The 19,763-nt window shown below is 41.5% G+C and overlaps 1 protein-coding gene across 1 annotated transcript in view; it reads right to left on the bottom strand.

Annotated features, from left to right (window-relative positions):
* Orc2 (origin recognition complex subunit 2) overlaps positions 1 to 19,763 on the bottom strand; it is a 38,930-nt gene that overhangs the window by 11,115 nt on the left and 8,052 nt on the right. The window contains exons 5-11 of the mRNA XM_059278324.1: positions 17,253 to 17,342; positions 12,622 to 12,711; positions 11,972 to 12,003; positions 9,231 to 9,291; positions 6,717 to 6,892; positions 5,368 to 5,466; positions 2,906 to 3,015 (exon numbers count right to left, since the gene is read on the bottom strand). Of these exons, the coding sequence (XP_059134307.1) occupies positions 2,906 to 3,015; positions 5,368 to 5,466; positions 6,717 to 6,892; positions 9,231 to 9,291; positions 11,972 to 12,003; positions 12,622 to 12,711; positions 17,253 to 17,342 (658 nt within the window). The remainder of the gene's footprint in view (positions 1 to 2,905; positions 3,016 to 5,367; positions 5,467 to 6,716; positions 6,893 to 9,230; positions 9,292 to 11,971; positions 12,004 to 12,621; positions 12,712 to 17,252; positions 17,343 to 19,763) is intronic.

The following is a 19,763-nucleotide window of genomic DNA, read 5'->3' as shown; positions in this document are numbered from 1 at the left end:
GCCTGCAGGGATATGTGCAGACAGAACACTGTATACATAATAAATAAATAAATAAATCTTTAAAAAAAAAAAAAAAAGTTTTAAAAATTAATAAGATCTGATTTAATTACTCTTCTAGACATTTTTTCTTTCTTTCATATATATATATTGGTTTTTCAAGACAGGGTTTCTTGGTCTAGCCCTGGCTGTCCTGGAACTTGATGCATAGACCAGGCTGGCCCCAAACTCAAGAGATCCATCTGACTCTGCCTCCTGAGTGCTGGGATTAAAAGCATTTGCTACCACCACCTAGGGTCTTCTAGACATCTTAATGGAAAGTAAAATTATAACTGAAGTGCTGTGGGATGTTCTGTATGGCAAATGTGTTGCTCTGATTGGTTAGTAAATAAAACACTGAGGCCGGGTGGTGGTGGTGCACGCCTTTAATCCCAGCACTCGGGAGGCAGAGCCAGGCGGATCTCTGTGAGTTCGAGGCCAGCCTGGACTACCAAGTGAGTTCCAGGAAAGGCGCAAAGCTACACAGAGAAACCCTGTCTCAAAAAACCAAAAAAACAAAAAAACAAAAAACAAAACAAAACACTGATTGGCCAGTAGTCAGGCAGGAGGAAGTATAGGCGGGACAAGGAGGAGAAGAATTCTGGGAAGTGGAAGGCTGAGTCAGAGACACTGCCAGCTGCCATCATGACAAGCAGCATGTGAAGATGCGGTAAGCCACGAGCCATGTGGCAAGGTATAGATTTATAGAAATGGATTAATTTAAGCTGTAAGAACAGTTAGCAAGAAGCCTGCCACAGGCATACAGTTTGTAAGCAATATAAGTCTCTGTGTTTACTTGGTTGGGTCTGAGCGGCTGTGGGACTGGCGGGTGAGAGAGATTTGTCCTGACTGTGGGCCAGGCAGGAAAACTCTAGCTACACTGAAGCATATTAAAAATAAAGTTAAAATAATATTTTAAGAAATAATTTTAAAAGGTAAATACATAACAAATGTCATCATGCTCTGAAAGTACATATACACAGAAATACATTAAAATAAAATATATTTGCCGGGCAGTGGTGGCGCTCGCCTTTAATCCCAGCACTCAGGAGGCAGAGGCAGGTGGATCTCTGTGAGTTCCAGGCCAGCCTGGAATACCGAGCATACTCCCAGACAGGCTCCAAAGCTACACAAAGAAACCCTGTCTCAAAAAAACAAAACAAGCCGGGCGGTGGTGGCGCACGCCTTTAATCCCAGCACTCGTGAGGCAGAGGCAGGCGGATCTTTGCGAGTTCGAGGCCAGCCTGGTCTACAGAGCGAGATCCAGGAAAGGCGCAAAGCTACACAGAGAAACCCTGTCTCGAAAAACCAAAAAAAAAACAAAAACAAAATAATAATAATAATAATAATAAAGTGAAATACACTCTATTTCTTTTTGAAACAGGGACTTACACTGTGGTGGTTTGAGTAAGAACAGCCCTCACAGGCTCATGTATTCAAATGTGTGGTCATAGAGAGTGGCACTATTTGAAAGGATTAGGAAGTGTGGCCTTGCTGGAGGAGGTGGGACATTGGGTGGACTTCGAAGTTTCAAGGGTCTAAGCCAAGTCCAATGTCTTTCTCCTCCTGACGTCTACAGACCCAGGTGTAGAACTCTTAGCTTCTCCACGGCGGCCTGCATGCCACCATGGCCCCACTCAATCTCTGAGACTGTGAACAGTCCTAATTAAATGCTCTCCTTTATAAGAGTTGCCTTGGAGCCAGGCAATGGTGGCACATGACTATAATCCTAGTACTCAGGAGGCAGAGGCAGACGGAGCTCTGTGAGTTCGAGGCCAGCTTGGTCTACAGAGCAAGTTCCAGGACAGGCACCAAAACTACACAGAGAAAGACTGCTTTGAAAAAATAAAAACAAAACCAAGAGTTGCCTTGGTCATGATGCCTCTTCACCACACTAGAACACTGAGACACGTGTAATCTAGGCTGGCTTTAATTTGTTATGTCGCCAGGGATGACCTTCAAGTCTTGGTCCTTTTGCTTCCAACTTCCAAGTACTCAGATTTAAATCTAAAATCAAATTGACACATTTATTAATCTTTTTTATCATTTTTTTTTATGTGCCTGGGTGTTTTGCCTGAATGTACGTGTGTGTGTGTGAGGGTGGTGGGTCCCCTGGAGCTGGAGTTACAGACAGTGGTGAGCTGCCTGCCATGTGGTTGCTGGGAACCTTAGCTACCACCTCTGAAAGAGCAGTCAGTGCTCTTAACCACTGAGCCATCTCTCCAGCCCCACACTTAATAATCTTGACAACATCTTTTTTTCGAGACAAGGTTTCTCTGTGTAGTCCTGACTGTCTTGAAACTCACTCTGTAGACCAGGCTGGCCTTGAACTTAAGAGATTCACCCATTTCTGCCTCATGAATGCTGGGATCAAAGGTATGCACCACCACTCCAGACTCACAATTTTTGAAAAAGACTACAGAATTTCACAGGCTTGGAGAGATAGCTTAGTAGTTAAGAGCAGTGAAACCTTGTCTCAAAAAACAAAACAAAACAAAAAAAGCAACAACAACAACAACAAAAACCAAACAGAAAAGGAAATGAAATATGCTTTTGGGGTAGTACTGGGAATGAAACCTAAGACCTCACATATGCTATGTGAATGTTCTACCACTGAGCTATATCCCCAACCTGAAAATCAAATATAGCAAATATATTTTTTGAGACAGGGTCTCTCTATGTATTCCTGGATGTCCTGGAACTCAGTATGATGACCAGGCTGGCCTAGAATTCACAGAGATCACCTGCTTCTTTCTCCCAAGTGTTGGTTGGGATTAAAGGTAAGTATCACCACACCCAGCTGCAAATTATATTTCAACATAGACATAGTATTCTTCATTGTACAAGAGTGTACAATGATAATACTTACCGTAACTGTAGCATCCATTTATGAAACAATTTTTCATGCTGTTGATTTAACTGTGCAATTTCAGCAGAAAAGGAAGGCGAGAATTTGCTCAATAAGTTTCGTAGAGTTTTCTTTAAAAAAAGAGAAAAGAAATTATTACTGGAGATACTGACTTAAATCAGGTATGGAAATAAGTAAACCAATTGAATATAAAAAATTCTTCAAACATGAATACTTGTTTAATTATAAGCTGTTTTTAAAGATTTGATTATTTTTAGCCAGGCAGCGGTGGTGCACGCCTTTAATCCCAGCACTCGGGAGGCAGAGCCAGGCAGATCTCTGTGAGTTCGAGGCCAGCCTGGTCTACAGAGCAAGATCTGGGACAGCCACCAAAACTACACAGAGAAACCCTGTCTCGAAAAACAACAACAAAAAATTGATAATTTTTATGTGTATGAGTGTTTTTGTACATAATTGTTGCTTAGGGAGGTCTGAAGAGGGCATCAGATCCCCTGGAATTGGAGTTTTAAATGTTTGTGAGCTACCACGTAGATGCTGGGAGTGAATGGGAGCTGAATCTGAGTCCTCTGCAAGAGGAAGTGCTCTCAATGACTGAACCATGTCTCCAGCCCCTCTTCAAGTTCTTTTTTATTTCAAGTATATAATAACAATATACAATTTTGTTAAGTTTGCCTAGAACTATTTAAGTGATTACAACAAACTCCAAATATAAAGCTTTAATTTCCAAAAATATAGTTACTGTAAGATAATCTGTTTCCCAATTTTCACAACAAATTCAGACAGACAAAAACCAAATCAAAGATAACTAAAAACCAGTAACACCTCCCAAACCTATGGGTTCAGGGCTGCTGCTCAGCAGTAGACTGCTTGTTTAGGAAGTATGAGACATTGAAAAAAAAATACCAACCCTGTAGATTTCAAGGTTATAAAAAGTGAGGTAACAATTCAATATAAATTTTTGGAAAACATCCAAGTTTCTTTTTAATTCACCAGTAGAATGAGGCACAAGTACAATTGCCAGCTTTTGTTTTTTTTTCTTCTTTTGTCAAGATAACGTTTCCTAGATCTGCCAACCTTCCACTAACCCACAGACAGGAGGAAGAAACGGCATGCTGTGCCTGTAACGCTTTTCTCTCATTATCATTAACAGGCACTTCTTACATTCTTGTAGATTATCTGCTCAAAGGTTTTCCTTTGACCTTCAAGCCACTTACTCTTTCTCATGTTGCTTCTATAAAAACAGATGGCAAATATTAGTGTTCTTTCTTTCTCGGGAAATTTGTTCTCTTTATTTATTGCGTGTATGTGCTCATGTGTGTGTATATGAATGGTGGTACGTTTCCACGTGGACTCCAGGAGTGGTATCTTCCTCAACCACTCTCAGCCTTTGTATGTTCATGTCCCATCTGTGCTTGCGGTGCCTAGAGGCCAGAACAGGACACCAGATCCCCTTGATCTAGACACACAGGGAGTTGTGAGCAGCTAATAGGGGTCCTCGGCAAGAGCGGTGCTTCTAACTGCTGAGCCAGCTCTCCAGTCCCTTTCTTTAGTTTTTGATAGGGATTCTTCTATTTTTTTTTTTAATTTATTATTTTAAATGTGCATATGGTATGTATGTATGAATGCAGATACACTGGTACCATGGTACACCTGCGGAAGTGAGCCAATAACATTCTCTTCTTGGGTTAAAATTATCAACCCCACTGTCCTATTTAGACATTTGTTTTTTCTTTAATTATATCCAAGTAAGCCGCCCATGGAGGCTATAAGAGGGTACTGGGTCTCCTGGAGCTACAATGACAGGGGGTTGTGAGTCACGTGGGTGCTGGGAACTGAACTTTGGCCCTCTATAAGAACAGTACATGCGTTGAACTCCTGAGCCATCTTTCCAGCCCTTAAGCCCTACTGAAAGACCGTCACTCAATGGTTACGTGCCGTGTTCAAGGAGGCTACTGGTCCAAATCCCAACAAGGGCAGATGGACTGTTTTTTTTGTAACATGAGCTAATGGGAACACAGTGCAAGGTCACGTGCTACCTCAGTGTACTCTGCACCTCCTCCAAAACAGCCAGGGAGACATCCTCCACACTTCTGCAAAGGGGAGACAGTGACAGCCAGGCTGCAGACTGTCTGCAGGCCAATGTGAAGGTCAATGAAGGGCATGGGATTGAGTGCGGGACTGACAGGAGCTCATGGCTGTCAAACCTATGACCTCACCTCAACAGGTATTTTAAATTCCGAGAGAGAAGGAATAGAAGGAAAAAAGTAAAATTATGTCAAATAGATGTCTAGTCAGTCAACTATTTACAGTTTAGGCAACAAATATTTAATGACCACAACATGAACTTCTGCTTTATTTTACCAGGGAAATAATTCTGCTCCTGCTCACGTCTTCTCCCAATGTACTGCTAATGTATTTCCAGGTCACAGTAAACAAAATGCTGAAATACCCTCCCAGCCTACCTGGTCCAGTTTAGCTCTCCTCAGCTTCTGCAGGGTTCTGTCAGATGTTAGAACTTTTGAACTACTATGGGCTTCAAAATATTCTTCTACTAAGTCACTCTGAAATGGACAAAGTAATGTCAGGTTTAAGTAATTTCAGACATTTATACTGCATAAAATCTAGATAGCAATTAGCTAAAATTGGGCCCAAGAAATCCTCCTGCCTCAGTTTCTCAAACAGCTGGGAAATACAGGTGTGTGTCAACATGCCTAATTAAAATACCATATCTGACAGTATTTTTTTTTTAATAGTATATAGGTCAAGGATCAAAGATATTTAATCCCACCATCACAGTAACTCTGATGAAAATATAATTTAGAGATCAGTCTAACTGGCAGGATGTGGTGGCACAAGCCTTTAATCCCAGCACCTGGGAGGCAGAGGCAGGTGGATCTCTAAATTCAAAGTCAGCCCAATCTACATACAGGACAGGCAGAGCTATATAATAGAGACCCTATGTATGTTACATTATTGATCATGAGTAAGCACCCAGAACTGAAAAGAAAGTCCAAAGACAGAAACAGGTGTGTGTGGGAATTCTTGTGTAAAACCAAGAACAAACAAACAAAAAGAATTATTCTGTTTCAACAAAATTATTCCTAAATTACAATATATAATTTGACTTTTATGTTCAAAAGGAGATTATTACTAATCAAGACCTCTGCTTCTCCTCAGATAATCCTAGTTGTTCCTCTAGTTATTTAGTGCTGATGAAGTATTATGGGAAAAAAAAGAACCAATATCAAGGTTAAAATGAAAGACTTGTCACTTATTTCAGTAAAATGGATCAATACCTATTTTTCAGATTGGAGGCAGGATTAAACTCTGGGTTGGCAGAGAAGTGGACGACTACTGAAACAGTATGGTTCCTAAACTGTCCTGGATCGTCACAGCAGCAGGACAATGAGCCCACTGGAAACAGCGGGAAGCGGAGAGTAGCGGAGCATGGCTCTGGAGACGAGGCAGGAGGACTGCTCTGCATTCAGGGCTAGCCTGTGCTCATACCACTCTTGCAAATAATTCGGCATGGATCAGCGGTCGGGTCCCTACCACCAACCATCACTACCACAAAACCAAAACTATATGAAAAGGAAGTACTGACAAGTTCCTCAGCAGAGTCCAACCACTATTTAAGTCAGTTTTCACGCAACTAGTGCTGATCATGAATAACAATTCAGGTTGAAAAGCTAAGAAAATATAGAGACATTAAGAAAACAAGGGCTGCTCTCTGCTGTAGCCCTGTCCACTCAGGCAGCCCACCGGAAGGCATCACAGACAGTTCTCCTAAGCCCACGGCTCCCTCACTCACTGCTTTGTCTCTTTTCATCTTCTTAGCTGGGGTCCCTTTGGAAACAGGCGCTGCAAGTCCTCTACTCTGAACTCGACTCTTCTGAGAGAGCCCAAGCTCATTAGTGTCCTCCTCTTCCTCATCCTCTGAGTCGGAAGCAGAATATTCACTTTCACTGTCGCAATGAGACGTTGGCACTGGAGAAGAATAAAAACAGTTGGAAAAAGATGGATCGAAGAAAAGCTATTTGAGGAGAATCAAGAATTCGGGCTTTGAAGTAGGAGTTTTTTCTTAATTTATTTATTTTTATTTCATGTGCATTGGTGCTTTGCCATGGATGTCGGGTCTCCTGGAACTGGAGTTACAGACAGTTGTAAGTTGCCGTGTGGGTGCTGGGAATTGAACCCAAGTCCTCTGGAAGAGCAGTCAGAGCTCTTAACCACTGAGCCATCTCTCTGACCCCCAAAATAAGATTTTTTTTTTTTTTTTCAGAGCTGAGGACCGAACCCAGGGCCTTGCGCTTGCTAGGCAAGTGCTCTACCACTGAGCTAAATCCCCAAACCCTCAAGATATTTTTAATTACAGTTTGTCATTACTTGCTCATGATTTCCCAGCTAATTATACAGATTCTCTAAGCACTACTTCTCCATTTATCAGATGAGGGTGAACATGCCTAACTAACCTACCGGAAAATTATATTGGAAGGAACTATTTGTGTGCATGTAATGAATACTCCTGCGTGTAGATGCCCATCGATGCATGTATCATGGAGGCCTGCAGTTGATCTAGTAATCAAGAGTCTTGATTACTCCCTCACCTTATAAATTGGGCAGGCTCTCCTGCTGAGCCCAGGGCTTGCAGCTTGCTCAGGGGATTCTGTCTTAGCTACCCATGCTGGAATAATAGATGGGTTCCCCATCCACCTGCTTCTCTATGGGTTCTGGGGATTAGAACTCTCATTCTCATGCTTATAAAGCAAGTGCTTTATCTGGCAAGCCATCTCTCCAGCACCTGAAATACATCTAAAGCAACTAATAATGTCAGTTAAATACATCTAAAGCAACTAATAACATCAGTTATACTCAATGTGTTCTCTTGCTAACAGAACTCCATTTCCTGGACAGCGTGGTCATGTGCCCCACTGTATAGTAAGAAATTGTGATCACTATCTTTCCCCTCTGCCAAAAACCTGCTCTCCTTCCCGGCCTGGCACCTCTGTTGGCTATGTACCACTTGGACACCAAGACTGGAGAAGCTGGCTGAAGCTTCTAAGAAGGACTCCCTCGCACAGGGAGGACATCTCCCTCTCATGCCACCGAGACTATTCTGAACATGAAGTGTCAAGCTGAAGATGAAAAACGCAGTGGCAAAGTGAAGACTGAAAGAAGCAAGGCCATTAATTAGTGATACTGCTGAGCTGCTGTATCAATCATGAAACTTGTAACTGGAGATACTTTATGCTGTGAGGTAACGGTCTTCAATTATGAGTGTAGAAATGTTTATTTCACACACTGCTCCACCCCACAGCTGATTCACAAATTCTACCCTTTTACAAACCACTATCACTCCTACCACCCTCCCAGAAACAAGAGCTCATTTTATACTTCCCAAGTAAAGGTACCACTAGCTTTACATTCCACAATAAATTTAGAAATATGTTTAGGGGCTGCAGAGATGGCTCAGTCGTTAAGAGCACATACTGCTCTTCTGGAGGATCTGAGTTCGATTCCCAGCACCCACATCAGGTGGCTTACAACTGTCTGTTGTTACAACTCCTTACATTTCTGAACTCTGCAGGCACTTGCATTCAAGTGCATATACCTCACAGACAGAAACATAATTAAATCTTAAAAAAAAAAATATGTTTAATTCCCTAGATGTTGGTGAAATAACTTAAACCAAATCAGTTGTTTACTGTGAATAACAGAGGATTCCCCAAGATTGTGCAGAGCTGGTTTATAACACAGATGCATGTTAAAGAGGGGGAAAAAAACCATGTCACTTTGTAGGTGTAGACACAGTCTTACAGTCTAGCAACATGAGTATCCTTTCTTATAAAAATCGGTAGGAAGGACAGTAGGAAATGTTATAATAACAGGCGGCCACTAACCCTGATTATGCTTGGACCAAAGTGAAATAACACTCTGAGTATGTCTGATGCCCCTTATTTCAACTAGTCCTCAAAACCATTCTAAGGCTGGTACTGACATTACACCTAGTATATAAATGAAGTTGAAGACAAAGAGAAGAACCAGTAAGTGGTCATCCAAAGACTGAAAAACCAAGCAGCTGATCTAGAGAACTTGTATACTTTATCACCACTGTCTTTGATTTAGTTAATTTTTATAAAAAAACTTCATGTTGTTAGGCATGCCTGTAATGTCAACATTTTGATATTACAGGTAGAGGTTGGATGATGAAGAGTTCAAGGCCAGCCAAGTCTATATAGTGAGTATGAAGCTAGCCTGGGCTACATGAGATCTTGTCTCAAAAACCAAACAAACAACAAAACTTCACATAAAAAGAAATACATACCAATTATTCTTTTTCTTAGACTACGAGATGGTGTTGACAGAAATTCAGTTTTGTTATTGTTCTGTTTAAAATTTAAAAAGCACAGTAAGTAATATGAATAATTAATATTATAATATAATCAATCCCAGAAGTAAAGAAACTAAAGAAGAAAAATATGTTGCACTAGGTAAGTGAGTAGTTCCTAGCACTAGAAGACGATAACCAATGAGTCGGCTGAAATAAAAAGATACACACAAGTTCTGTCTTAGAGAGGAATTCACCCTGAGTGCTAGCGGGAACATGGCGCCCAACACAGGACACTCTAAAGTAATATCAGGTGCTCCTTCCCTTCTACTTTACTTATAAAAAAGTATGTATTTATTTTATGTGTACGTGTGCCTGGGTGTGTATGTATGTGCATCATACATGTATGTATGTGCAAGAGACTGAAGAAGTCAGAAGTCATCAGATAGATACCCCAGGAACTGGAGTTACGAGCAATTGTTATCCACCTTGTGGGTGCTGGGAACCAAACTTGAGTCTTTAGTAAGAGCAGTTAAGTGCTTTTAACCCCTATTTCATTTTTATAAATGGCAGGTACATCCTACTAAAGTTATTTTAAGATTGAGAATTGAAATAATCTAACTCTATATGGCTAAATTATCAAGTCTGAGAACTTATGACACCCATATCAAAATAAGTTTGAAAAATTCTAATACACCCCTCAAAACATGACTTAGTATTCCTTGTTGGTATAGGAAATTTCTACAAATCAGTTTAGAATTTCTAGTCTGCTGACATAAACCATTCTTTCATGAAGACAAAGATTACTCCCTAAGACAAACAGCTTGTTCACTCCCTCTCCTCAGTTAACAGAAATTCAATAAAAACCTAACCAGAGGACTTTCATCCTATCAAAAAAAGAGAAATGCCTACTGAGCACAAATTTGAGCACTTCCTCTGTTTTGTGAAACATAATTGACAAATATAGGGCACACCCACAGGGATACAGACAAGTGAGACAGTCTATAGTCCTTTCTGCAACAGGTGCGGTCATTTACGCGTTTCAGTCCAAACAAAATACCAGCCAACAGTTTAAAGTCAGGCATGACAGTAACTACATTCCACTGTCCAGGTGTGCTGGTAATAAATATTTACATTTTAGAAGTTTCTTTTTCCTTTTTATAAAGATACAGCATGTTTGCGTACAAAGAACATGGAAAAACTCAGGTCGCAAGGTCACCTAGTAGTATAAAACAGCCTTCTGAATTCAGGATTGCCATCCTCTGAGACACTACCACAAACTCCCTCAGGGAGATGTTCAAGTATGCTCCTCAGAACACTGTATCTATTGTATCTAGTAAGAAGTAGTGTTCTCTAATGTCTGCAGCTGATAAGACATAGTCAGAATGCTATAATGTATCTCTAATCTTGCTTAAATCATAGAAAAAGGGTTTTTTGTTTGTTTGTTTGTTTTTTTGAGACAGGGTTTCTCTGTGTAGCCCAGGCTGTCCTGGAACGCACTCTGTAGACCAGGCTGGCCTGGAACTCACAGAGATCCGCCTGCCTCTGCCTCCCGAGTGCTGGGATTAAAGGTGTGTGCCACCGCCGCCCAGCTGTAAAAAGTTTTGTTTTTTCTTTTTTGAAAATGAAAGCAACATCACATTAGTTATTTACTGAGGGGGTGGACAGGCAGGAGTGTATGTAGTCTCTGTATGTATGTGAAGGTCAGAGAAAACCCAGGGGTTGCTTCTCTCCTTTGGTCATGTAGTTCTGAGACAGAACTTAGGTCATCAATCAGGCTTGGTATAAGGCGCCTTCACCTGTAGAGCCATCTCACTGGCCCAGTTTTTCTTTTATAATGATGTAACACAATGAGAAAAGCATTATTAAAGTCAATGGTGGCTCTGACACATCTACCATTTGCCTACATAGGGCTGTGCTGTCCAGGCCATAACCCTGGTCTTGAACGTCTGTATTCACTTCTTATTGAATGAGTCCCTTTACCTAAGCCCAGGCATGTCTAATTCTATAGTCATTACAGGCTGGATACGCCCACCACTGAGGCTTACCCATATCGAGGTACCATCACTTGACAAGACATAGGAAAAAAATCAAAATGTCAAGCAGTGGTGGCTCACCCCTTTAATCTCAGCACTTGGGAGGCAGAGGCAGGTGGATCTCTGAGTTTGAAGCCAGCCTAATCTACAGGGCGAGTTCCACGACATCCAGGGATACACAGAGAAACTCTGTCTTGAAATAAAACAAAACAAAAAACAAACAAAAAAGAAAGAAAGGAAAAAAAAAATCACTAAAACACAAAGGAGACAAAAACTATGGATTCCTTTCAGCTATCCTGGAGTGAATAAGCCAACAGAGATTTCAAATATACATTATAAAAGTATAAAATAATGGATTTAATGGACCAATCCTCCAAGAAATAAGAGCACATTATATATAAACACAAAACCAAACTCATGAAATTCTTAGACCAGTTCTAAGTTAAAATACCCAGGATAGCTGTGTTACAGCAGAAAGAACACACAGCAGCTATGTACAGGGAAACCTGGGCTAACTTTCCAGTTTTATTCCAAGTGAGATGAACTCAGTAAGTCCTTTGATTTTTCTGAAACTCAGACTCTTCCTAGTCTGGTATATAACCGATAAATTCCCTTCAACTACAATACTCATTAAAACTAAGAGAGGAAAAGCTACCGTTCATCACGTCTTGCTTGGTGTTCCCCGCTTTATCAGTTGCTTACCTCCAGCTGAACTTTCTCGGAAGTAGAGTGCCCTAAATGAAACAAAAGTCACATTTAGTACAAATCTCTCTTTTTAGATCATGACCTAGTTTTGCTGAAAGCAAAGTTGTATTTTGTATACAAAGGCCGCCGTATTTTACTGAGTTCTCATTTAACCACAGGCTGATGATCACTAGGAATTCTATGACATTCCCACCAGTGACAGCATTTTGTAGCATTCTTGCACTTAAGAAAACAAACAAAAATCTGAGCCTGTTTCATTTGATTAGAAAGTGTACTGCTTATCTCGGTTGGAATGGGTCATTCAAAAGTAACAAGCCACTCAACTTCCAAACTCTAAAAGCCTTATTTCATAGTATGTGCCAAAGCCAAATCTTCCATGAGACATTGGCTAACTCAGACCAATGATTGTTTTTAGGTGCCCCTGTCAATTATCACCATGTCAGATGCACAGATGACTTTTTGCATCTGATATTGATGCTGATAAGTACAGACACATTAAAGTAGATGGGATTTTTAAAATTACATTCTGTTAAATGAATTTTCAGAGTAGAAAATATATGAAAATTCACTAAGATTTAAAAAAAAGCAACACAGACCATGTTGATGCAACTACAAAAGTTCTTCAAAGAAGTGTGATGGTGTCTTACCCTTGCTTTTCTGAGCGTTTTTCATAATTTCAGGAACATTCTTTGAGTCAACTGGAACAATTTTTCTTGGCTTTTTTGCTAGTTCTAATGCTGTAATCAAGGGGGAAATCATCATTGTTGAACATCAGATACAGAGGGAAGTAGCTTTCATTCATATGAGCTCTTTAAAACAAAAACCTGCATATTACTTTTATCAGAAGGACAAATAAGTCCACCCCTATTAAGAGTACTGATAGCTGGGTGGTGGTGGTACACGCCTTTAGTCCTAGCACTCAGGAAGCAGAGGCAGGCAGACGGACTTCTGTGATTTCAAGGCCAGCCAGGTCTGTTACACAGAGAAACCCTGTCTCAAAAAAAAAATAAAACCCAAACCAAAACAAACAAACAAACAAAAAAACAAAAATGAAAGAAAAAAAAGTACTGCTTTTTTTTTTCCCCCGAGACAGGGTTTCTCTGTGTTGTTTTGGTGCCTGTCCTGGATCTCACTCTGTAGCCCAGGCTGGCCTTGAACTCGCAGAGATCCGCCTGGCTCTGCCTCCTCAGTACTAGAACTAAAGGTGTGCACTGTGCCTGGCTTCCTTCCTTTTCATATATATATATATATACATATACACACACACACACACACACACACACACACACACACACACACACACACACATACATACATATAGTAGCCACAACCTCCTGAGCTGATGCAGGGCAAGAAGTTGGGATCTAAAAGTAAAAACTGTATGTAGTTAAAATTTTAAATTTTCCATAAAGAGTGGTTGGTGCTCTTGTATTTAAAACATGAATGATTCATAAAATAGAATATGGTGTTGAGCAGATGGTTGCTTCTTTGGTGAAGGACCAAATGAAATAGTTGTCTTTTAGGTGACATTTTAAATAAAACATCGATCGAATCTTTATTTCAATGATGCTTATACTCTCACTGTGTCAAGCATGTGGAAAATGAGCCTATGTGAGGAAACAGGTTTATCTTACTTCTTTTATTCTCAGATTCATCTTTATCGTTTTGAATTGTGCGTGTGTTATGTCTGTAAGTGCCCACAGAGGTTGGGGCATCAGATACCCCACAGCTGGAGCTACCGGTGGGTGTGAGCCACCTGATGAGGGAGGTAGGAACTGAACCTGGGTCCTCTGCAAAGGCAGTGCCTGCCCTTAACTACTGAGACACCCTCCAGCCTATTTCTTTTATTCTTTAAGTGGAGAAAGTATCTGTATTTAAATTTAGGCCATTTGACTGGCCCATATGCCCTTCCTTAGTGTTAGAATTTTTATCTTCTGATCTGGAAATGTAGCTAAGATGCTCCACAAGATGGACAAGCACTTCCTTTTCCTAATTTCCTGCTCTATGTACACCACTGGGTGTGCTGCTGTTATAGTTGGTTTGCTTTTCACGTCTTGTCTTTTAAGACTTCCTTTGAGTTTGGTCAGAAGCTTCTTTTTGCAGTAGATGGCAGTTTCTGCAGAGATCCCAAGTGGCCTGAGTGCTAAGCCTAAGTGACTGCTAACTGCTCAGCCACAACAGCATCACCAGCTCCATGGCCAGGCACCACCTCTGAGAGGAAGCAGGAAGCAGGGGAGCCGGGGAGGAGGGCGGAGGACAGTGCACCGCCATCTTCCATGCACGACACAGGTGCTGCATGAGCTTTAGCAGCTGTGGTTCCTTCCACCTGACCAGCCCAGGACGGAACCCATCAATAGTCTGTTACCAAGGGTTAGGGGCTCCAAAGGTCCTGACTCTCCTGAGGATTTATAGCAGTTAAGGCAGTTAGAGTGGGGCGCTCAGAACGCCTTGTCTGTCCTGAGAATCTTCAGGTGACTGCTGGGGAGGAAGAGACTTTCTTTCAGGGCTATAACCCCTGGGAAGCTGCCCAGTCTTCATAAACAACCCCTCACCCATGTAAATAACCTTAATGATACTCATTAGTGGGAGAAAGAGAGAGTGGGGGAGGGAGGGAGAGAAGAGAGACTGATTGATTAAAGTAGAAGGGGGACTAATTGGGGGGGGACGGGACCAGCAGGAGTGGGAAGGGGACAAGAAAGGTCAATGTGGGTGGAATGATATACATGTATGAAAATGTCATAATGAAAGCCATTATTATATATAATCATGTATGCTAATAGAAAAACTGCAGAACAGAATGCTTTCCCTGAAATCAGCCCTCCGCTTGGCCCCCACTGACTGTCTGTTCTCAACCCTGCAGCTCTGATGATTACCCCATCTCTTCTTCACTGTCCTCATCCCTGGCAGCGTTCCAGGAACGCCTATGGCTCAGTCTCCGGTCCTCTCTAGAAAAACTGACATTTTTGGATTGAAAGGCTCTGATCCCAGGATGGGATCAACAAAAATGTCATACAAGTTCACACAATTAGCTGAGATCATTTGGTTTTTTAGTTTGTTTTTTTGTTTTTCGAGACAGGGTTTCTTGGTGAAACAGTCCTGGCTATACTGGAACTCACTTTGAGCCCAGGCTGGCCTTGAACTCACAGAGATCCACCTGGCTTTGCCTCTCGAGTGCTGGGATTAAAGGCGTGCGCCACCACCACCTGGAGATCATTTGGCATTTGGTTTTATATTGAAATAAAAAATGGATTTTGTTTTGTTTTGTTTTGTTTTTTGAGACAGGATTTCTCTGTGTAGCCCTGGCTTTTCCGAAACTCACTCTGTAGCCCAGGCTGGCCTCGAACTCACAAAGATCTGCCTGGCTCTGCCTCCCGAGTACTGGGATTAAAGGCGTGCGCCACCACCGCCTGGTTGGTTTTTTTTTTTTTTTAAAGGAATTCTTCCACTATTCTGCTTAAGTTAGCCTTCAAGTGTCTGAGGCTTCCTGCCTCAGCCACCTGCCTAGCTGGAATTACAGGCACAGACCACCACTTCCAGCTTTCTACCCAACAGTAAGGAACTATTAAGTGCAAAGGAAACACTGAAAAGGGCAGTTAACTAATTTTGTTTGTTTTTTGGAGGCAGGTCCTCGAGTGGCCCAGCCTGGGCTCAAAGCTACTTTGTAGCTGAGAAGAGTCCTGACTTCTGATCCTCCTGCCTCTAACTAGTGTACTAGTTACTAGAGTAACTAGTGTAACTAGTGCCAGGACTACGAGGATGCACTGGTGCACTTGGTTAAAAAAATAAGAATTCAAGAGGAAAAAGAACAATCACCAATCCACAACTAGAGAGGTCAAATTCCTCCTGGTTGCCTTCATTTCAACATGTACAATAACCTTCACATAGCGCAGCGGCCGGGACAGTTCCTTGCCCCGTTCTGATCCACAGCACCTCTGCCTATCAAATGTTAGCTCCCAAACTACAGGATCATTCTGGAACCATTCTTTTCTGACTCTAGTTCATCAGAGCTCTCCCTTTACTCTGGCTCTCGCACACCTATTTGTACTCAAGAATACCCAGTTCACACTACAACAAGCACTTTCTCAGTTACAAATCTGCTCAGGTAACGTCTTTCCTTAAAAGCACCTCTGACTGGGTCTCCGAGATGGCTCGGTGTGTAAAAGCACATGCCACCAAGCCTGATGACCTGAGCTGATTTACAGGACCTATGATGCCAGAAAGTGTCAACTCCCACAGGTTGTCCTCGAACTTACACACACATGCTGTGGTCCTCATGTGCCCATACATGCACAGCCATCAACACACAAATAAATGAAGCTATTAAAAAAGAAAACCATCCAGTGACTTCACAACCTATCCCAAAATGAAATACATACACCCTGCTTGAGATGCAGGCCTTCCCCTCTCTCTCCTCTAAAACGTCTTCACAGATTCTATTCTCCAGTTCATGCTCCATTCATACCCGGTGATCTGCAGAAACGTGAATGGGTCTTTTTTTTTTTTTTTTTAAATTTATTTCCTTTATGTATACGGTGCTCTATCTGTATATATACCAGTTACCAGAAGAGGGCATCAGGTCCCATTATAGATGGCTGTGAGCCACCATATGGGTGCTGAGATTGAACTCAGGACCTCTGGAAGAGCTGCTAACACTCTTAACGGCTGAGCCATCTCTCCAGCCCCCTGGACATTTTTTTAATTCAGTGTCCCTTTCCTCCTGAACTCTTCACAAATTTCTATTAATTCTTCAAAAATTGGCATTGCAACCTTCCATGATTCAACCCCAAAAAATGCCTTTCTACTTTGAGCAACCACTGTAGCTTATACACAACTCTACAGGGACCGGGTAGAAATAGAACGGTACAAGCTTTGAAATCTAAACCTGGCTCTGTCATGTATCTGTGAGTTTAATACACATTACAGGCTCCTCTAAACAGACAGGCAGATAGATGTATATTCTGAGCACTGCACTTGATCCTAGCATACAGTACTTGGTCATAATAACTTCTATCTTTATTATATAAATGACTTTCTTTTTAAGTAAGAGCAGTTCAGGATGTCTTCAAACTTGTGATACTCCTATCTCTATGTCCAAAGTGCTGGAATTAAAGGTGCATGACATCATACCAGCTAATCACATCATTCTTTAAAGAAATGTCTCATTCTCTAAATTATAAAGACCATTTATTTCATTGTTCTTTTAGGGAAAATAAGGTGTTAATCATGAGAATGTGGTGTTAGTCTACAATGACTTACAGGAAACAGGAAAGTAACATACCTAATTTAGCCATCTCTTCAGAGTGTTTTCTATGTTGAAAAGAATAAACTTTATTCCCACCATCTACAGAAGAGCCATTTTTCAAGGATTCTGAAAAAGAAAATGTAACACACACTGAGGAAAAAGCAAGAAGGTTAAGAAAAAATATAAAATTTTAAATAGCTAAAAATCTAAGTTATACCCCTCATACCTTTCATAAAAGTTTACCAACATATTTACATACAAAATATTTTCATATACACAACAAGAAAAACCAACTAATCTTGCTTATTTAAACATTAACACAAGAAACATGCTATTTATAGATACAATGATTTTTCTCCAGACTGGAGAGATTAATAGACTTTGAAAATTAAACCAAGTAGTAAAAACTGAGTTGTAAAAGGACTAATAACGTGTGTAAGGTTACCTTTACTAGTTTTCTGTTAACCTAGTAAAACAAAACCCCTGGGAGTTGGAGACAGGGCAGTGGTTAAGAATGCTTCCTCCTCTTCTGGAGGATCCGAGTTTGGTTCCCAGCACCTGCATCAGGTATCCACAGCAGATCCAATGCCCTCTGCTGTCACACAGACACACAGACAGACAGGCACACAGACAGACACACACACACACACACACACACACACACACACACAAATAAAACCTCAAAAAAGAAAACAAAACCCCAGGGAAGGAACTTATGAACAAAAGGTGTCCATTTTCCTGGACACGGAGCTACCATAAGCTCCTCCGTCAGAGCTCCCTAGACAGTGTCACATGGAAAGTCACGGGGCAATCCAGGGACACGTTCCCTTTTTCATAACCAGTTCTTTCGAGATGTATCTTAATTCATTCTAATGGTAAGTACTGCACTGTTCAGTCTCCGCTGTGTCTCCTGAGGTAGTACTCCTATTAGACACTGGGTACCACATTCTAATGCATGAGCCCCTGGGAACTAACCGCAGCAAATGCTGTTATTCAACAGGCTTTTTTCTTTTCTACTCTTCCTAAAGATTCTGTTAGAGCCGGATGTGGTGGTGTATGACAGCAATTCTAGCACTGGGGAGGAGACAGGATGGTCAGGAGTTCAAAACCAGCCTAGACTACACAACACCAAGTCTCAAAATGTCAATGGAGGAAAAGAAAAGATCCTTGGTTAAATGCCCCTGTGTTCTAAAAGGTAGGCCAGTGAGATGGTTCAGAGGGCCATGGCACGTGCCATGAAATGTGGCAACCTGACATTGATCACTGGAACCCACACGGGGGGAAGGAGAGAGTTGGTTCCCCCAAGGTGCTCTCTGACCTCCACATCTGAACACACGCAAAATAAATACATGAAACATTAACTTAAAAAATTTTTTGTTTAAAGGGGCTCTTCCCCAAATAAAAAAAAAAAAAAAATTTTTGTTTGGTGTTTCTTTTCTTTCTTTGTTTCTTTCTTTCTTTGTTTCTTTCTTTCTTTGTTTCTTTCTTTTTTTTGCCAGGCAGTGGTGGCACATGCCTTTAATCCCAGAACTTGAGAGCCAGAGGCAGGTATATCTTTTTTAGTTGTTCTAGGTAAGTGGGGGCTATATAGCAAGACCCTTTCCAGCAAGGGGTACAGGGGAAAAAATAAAATAGGTGACCGGGGTTTGGATCAATGACAAAGTACCTCCCCAGAATATATATACACGACCTTATGTTCTTGTGTCAAAATATTAAAAAAATGTTGATTCCACCTGGGCATGTTAGAACAGTATCTTCTTTAACCAAGTTTCCAAAAGAAATAATAAATGTATCTAGAGATTTGACATGAAAATATAGCAAAAGCCTGGAATATCCACTTGTCCAACAACAGGGAACAGGTTAATTATAGTACATGCATGATGACATGGTCTCTGCAGTCAGAAAAGAATGGTCAGTAGGGGCTGGGGAGATGGTACAGTCAGTAAGCTGTGTGCTATGCAACATGGGGACCTGAGTTCAGATTCCCAGCATGTGTATAAGAAGTCAGGCATTGCAGTGCACACCTGTGATCCCAGTGCTGGGGAGGTGGATATAGGGGATCCCTGGGGCCTGCTGGCCAGTCATTCTAGCCATATAACCATATGGCCATAACCAGTAAGCTCCGGGTTTATAAGAGACCCTGCCTTAAAAAAGAAAGTGAGGATGGTTGGACGCGGCCCAGTAAATAAACTGTTTGCCGGGACCGTACAAAGCCTTGGGTTTTGTCAGGAAGAATGCACACAGCCAGGCATGGTAGAAACACAGGTGACAGAAGGAGGATCAGAAGTTCAGGCTGGGGCTGGAGAGATGGCTCAGTGGTTAAGACTGTGTACTGCTTTTGCAGAGGACCCAAGTGGGGCTGCTCACAACATCCTGTAAGGCCAGCTTCCGGACGGACCCAACGGTTCTGGCTTCTATGGGCAGCTACACTCACATAGGTACATGTACACATATAAGCACCCAATTAAAAAAGTACTAAATCTTTATAATGTAAATTTCTGTGTGCACATGACAAACAGAAGGCACACACACAGGAAATGGTTCCAC

The sequence above is a fragment of the Peromyscus eremicus genome, chromosome 13 (assembly GCF_949786415.1).
Source record: "Peromyscus eremicus chromosome 13, PerEre_H2_v1, whole genome shotgun sequence".
Taxonomy (NCBI): domain Eukaryota; kingdom Metazoa; phylum Chordata; class Mammalia; order Rodentia; family Cricetidae; genus Peromyscus; species Peromyscus eremicus.
The sequence above is the reverse complement of the archived record's forward strand: the minus strand, read 5'-3'. Positions and strand labels throughout refer to the sequence as shown.